Below are 4274 nucleotides of genomic sequence, written 5' to 3'. Positions count from 1 at the left end.
ATATATATATATATATATATATATATATATATATATATATATATTTATATATATTTATAGGTAGATAGATAGATAGATATAGATAGATATAGATAGATATATATTATTTATATATATATATATTTTATATATTTATTTTATATATATATATATATATATATATATATATATATATATATTTTTTTTTTAATACACATAATATCAACAGGGTACAAAGGCTCTTTTAAAGTCACAACACTAGAGAATCCTTTCAAGCTACTTACCGGTACCACTCCAGCCCTTTCTCATAGTTCCTATCGAAAAAGTGGGGCTCTACACCAACAGCCCTGACATCAGGATGGGCTCTTAGTGCCTCCAGCAAAGCTCTGGTGCCTCCTTTTTTCACCCCAATAATAATCGCCTGAGGCAGCCTTTTGTCCCCATACTCAACCGTACTATTCACCGACATTCTTCTACTCAGCTCATCGTCTATGGTGCTGGACTCCTGGGGTTCCCTCTCCAAATATCCAGTATGAGATTCTGGGATCATCTCAGTGGCAGCCAGTGGAGTTCTGTCCCAGCTGGGTTCATTGCCTGCAAAATCCGAAAATCTACTGACCTCCCCAGAACCCCCAGCTGGGACCCCAGTCTGCTCCCCTACCGGGTCTATACCGGGCTCTGCAGACTCTCGGTACTTCTGATCGGAAACTCTAGAAGACACAAAGACGGCTGTGCTGGAGTCCATGAGCGGAGGAGCCAAGCTGGAGCTTGCTGTGCTGTCAGCGGAGACACCGGGGGTTTGACCATCCGTGAGATGAGGCTGATTATTACCCAATCCTTGGAGTGAAGGCTGATCTATGGTGTGACCGGACAGGCTGGGGTCAGAGGGTGCAATGCCGGTATTGTGGTCAGTATGGGTGCTGCTTCTCTGGTGGCTGCCTAGAACGGGAGCGCTGTCCCCGGTGCTGATCCCTCTACCACTGGTCCTAATAGGAGCGCTGTCCCCGGTGCTGATCCCTCTACCACTGGTCCTAATAGGAGCGCTGTCCCCGGTGCTGATCCCTCTATCACTGGTCCTAATAGGAGCGCTGTCCCCGGTGCTGATCCCTCTATCACTGGTCCTAATAGGAGCGCTGTCCCCGGTGCTGAAACCCCCGATAATAGGAGCGCTGTGCAGGGTACCGATCCCTCTATCACTGGTCCTAATAGGAGCGCTGTCCCCGGTGCTGAAACCCCCGATAATAGGAGCGCTGTCCAGGGTACCGATCCCTCTATCACTGGTCCTAATAGGAGCGCTGTCCCCGGTGCTGAAACCCCCGATAATAGGAGCGCTGTCCAGGGTACCGATCCCTCTATCACTGGTCCTAATAGGGGCGCTCTCCAAGGTGCTGATCCCGCTATCAATATCCGTAATAGGATCGCTGTCCCCGGTGCTGAACCCTCTATCACTGCCTACAATAGGGGAGCTGTCCAAGGTGCTGAACCCTCTATCACTGTCTATAATAGGGTGGCTGTCCACGGTGCTGACTCCCCCTATAATGGGATCTCTGTCCCTAGTGCTGATTTTTCGCTCGGTGAATTGTATAGGATCTCTGTCCCCGGTGCTGATTCGATGGTCAGTGAATGGGATGGGATCTCTGTCCCTCGTGTTGAACCCCCCTATAGTGGGATCTCTGTCCCCCGTGTTGAACCCCCTTAAAATGGGATCTCTGTCCCCGGTGCTGATTCTCCGGTCAGTGATTAGAATGGGATCTCTGTCCCCGGTGCTAAACCCCCCTATTATAGGATCTCTGTCCCCGGTGCTGATTCTCCTGTCAGTGATTGGAATGGGATCTCTGTCCCCGGTGCTGACCCCCCCTATAATGGTATCTCTATCCCCGGTGCTGATTCTCCGGTCAGTGATTGGGAAAGGACCACTGTCTCCGGTGCTGAACCCCCCTATAATGGGATCTCTGTCCCCGGTGCCCCCTATAATGGTATCTCTGTCCCCGGTGCTGATTCTCCGGTCAGTGATTGGAATGGGACCACTGTCCCCGGTCCTGAACCCCCCTATAATGGGATCTCTGTCCCCGGTGCTGATTCTCCGGTCAGTGATTGGAATGGGACTACTGTCCCCGGTCCTGAAGCCCCCTATAATGGGATCTCTGTCCCCGGTGCTGATTCTCCGGTCAGTGATTGGAATGGGATCTCTGTCCCCGGTGCTGACACCCCCTATAATGGGATCTCTGTCCCCGGTGCTGATTCTCCGGTCAGTGATTGGGATGGGACCACTGTCCCCGGTGCTGAACCCCCCTATAATGGTATCTCTGTCCCCGGTGCTGATTCTCCGGTCAGTGATTGGGACAGGACTACTGTCCCCAGTGCTGAACCCCCGATCAATGGCTATTCCCAACGAGCTGATACTTTCAGCAGTGGCGGTAATGTCCCGGGATCCGGTCCTCTGCAATGTGGATGAGCTGGACCTTAATCCATGGATACCGGCGCTGTCAATAGCCGGGCGGAATGTCGCCTTAGTCCTGACGGTAGGTGACCAGAGGTCCTGCTGGGATAGGGTAACTGAGCTCCTGAAACTTGGAGAGAAATCCGAGGAGCCGCTATTGTGCCCGCTGGACCGGAATGGCGGGGATGCCGGGTCGTTATGTTGTGGGGAAGGTGACCCGGAGGCACTTACTGCTCTGTGCCGCACTTTGGAGGTAAGTTCCCGGTCAGTCGGTACAGTAAAATCCTTAGTACAGTTTGCGGGCTTCAGATCAGACTCTGCACCGCCGCTCCTCCCAGCGCTCCCGGAGGCAGGCGGCGGTGGCGGGGAGTCCCGGATAAAATCCCGAGCGCCGGTGTCAGGCTTGGCAGAAGCGCTCCTGATGGCGTCCACCGGGTCGGGCGGTAGGTAGAGTCCGGCGTCCTGCAGAGGGAACTGCAGCGAGCTGTAGCAGCTGAGCAGGCTGTAGAAGAGGTAAGTGACGGACAGGGACAGAGTGAAGAGGAACACAAGTTTCCGCGGAGCCTTAGTAGTGAGCAGGGCAGTGCCTGGCCAGCGCGGGGCCATCGCGGATCGCCAGCCCCAGACCAACAGACATGGTTTCAGCCGAAATCGTGCATGGAGCCCGCCTGGAGAAACAGCCCCCGGTGTCGGCGAGTCGGGTAAGGTGTCGGGGCTCCTGATCAGGGTGTCAGGGGGACCTCACACTGCCGGTTTAGGGTCTCCCGATCCTCCACCTCCAGGCACACCGCCTCTCCCCATGGAACAGCTGCCAGCGGCGGATCACCAGCGGAGACATTACCGACTTCTCCTCCCCGAACAGCTCCGATGCTTGCTGAGGGCAGGTCGGGATTGCAGCATAGTCCCCGGGAGACGGAGGTAGGTCCCGATCCCTCGCCTGTTGCAGACAGGCCACTTCCCTGAGCGGCGGCAGCAACTTTAAACCGAGGAAGAGGCGTCCGCGGGTCCAAGCACCAGTAACGCCCCGCCCCCTCCCTCCCTGCACACAGACTCGCCCACCTATGTGTCTACACAGCCACCTTCACCTGCTTGCCATCGCTGGAGCGCCCACACGGGCACGGAGGGCAGGGGCGGGGGCAATATTTACTTGCCAAAGGTGGGAAATCTGTTGTGACAGCAAGTCGGTCAGCGAGTGCCTTGTTACATGACAACTATGAGAAATTTGGATTTTTTTTTTATTATTATTATTTATTCATGTGTGTATTGATTTATTTTTGTATGTATTTACTTGTATTTATTTATGTGTGTATTGATTTTTATTTATTTATGTGTGTATATGTTTAGTTTTGTATGTATTTATTTGTATATATTTAGTTTTGTATTTATTTGTATTTATGTATGTGTGTATTTATATATTTTATGTATGTATCTATTTGTATTTATTTATGCATGTTTTTATTTGTATTTATTTATTTATGTGTGTATTTATTTATTTTTGTATGTAGTTATATGTATTTATTTATGCATGTATTTATTTGTATTTATTTATTTATGTGTGTATTTATTTATTTTTGTATGTAGTTATTTTTCATGTGTATTGTATGTTATTATTTGTATTTATTTATGTCTGTATTTATTTGTATTTACTTATGTGTGTATTTATTTTTATTTATTTATTTGTGTGTGTATTTATTTATTTTTGTATGTATTTATTTGTATTTATTTATGTGTGTATTTATTTTTATTTATTTATGTGTGTATTTATTTATTTTTGTTTATATTTTTTTGTATTTGTTTACGTGGGTATGTATTCTTATTTATTTATGTGTGTATTTAGAGCTTTTTTTCTCAGAAC

The 4274-nt window shown here is 48.8% G+C and overlaps 1 protein-coding gene across 1 annotated transcript in view; it reads right to left on the bottom strand.

Annotated features, from left to right (window-relative positions):
• Nucleotides 1-3419, bottom strand: part of LOC120943391 (flocculation protein FLO11-like) — a 333553-nt gene extending 330134 nt beyond the window's left edge. Inside the window, exon 1 of the mRNA XM_040356666.1 lies at nucleotides 264-3419. Within this exon, the coding sequence (XP_040212600.1) occupies nucleotides 264-3025 (2762 nt within the window). The 5' untranslated portion in view covers nucleotides 3026-3419. The remainder of the gene's footprint in view (nucleotides 1-263) is intronic.
• Nucleotides 3420-4274: the final 855 nt, after the last annotated feature.

The sequence above is a fragment of the Rana temporaria genome, chromosome 6 (genome assembly GCF_905171775.1).
Source record: "Rana temporaria chromosome 6, aRanTem1.1, whole genome shotgun sequence".
Lineage (NCBI taxonomy): Eukaryota > Metazoa > Chordata > Amphibia > Anura > Ranidae > Rana > Rana temporaria.
This window is presented reverse-complemented; position numbering and strand designations above follow the sequence as displayed.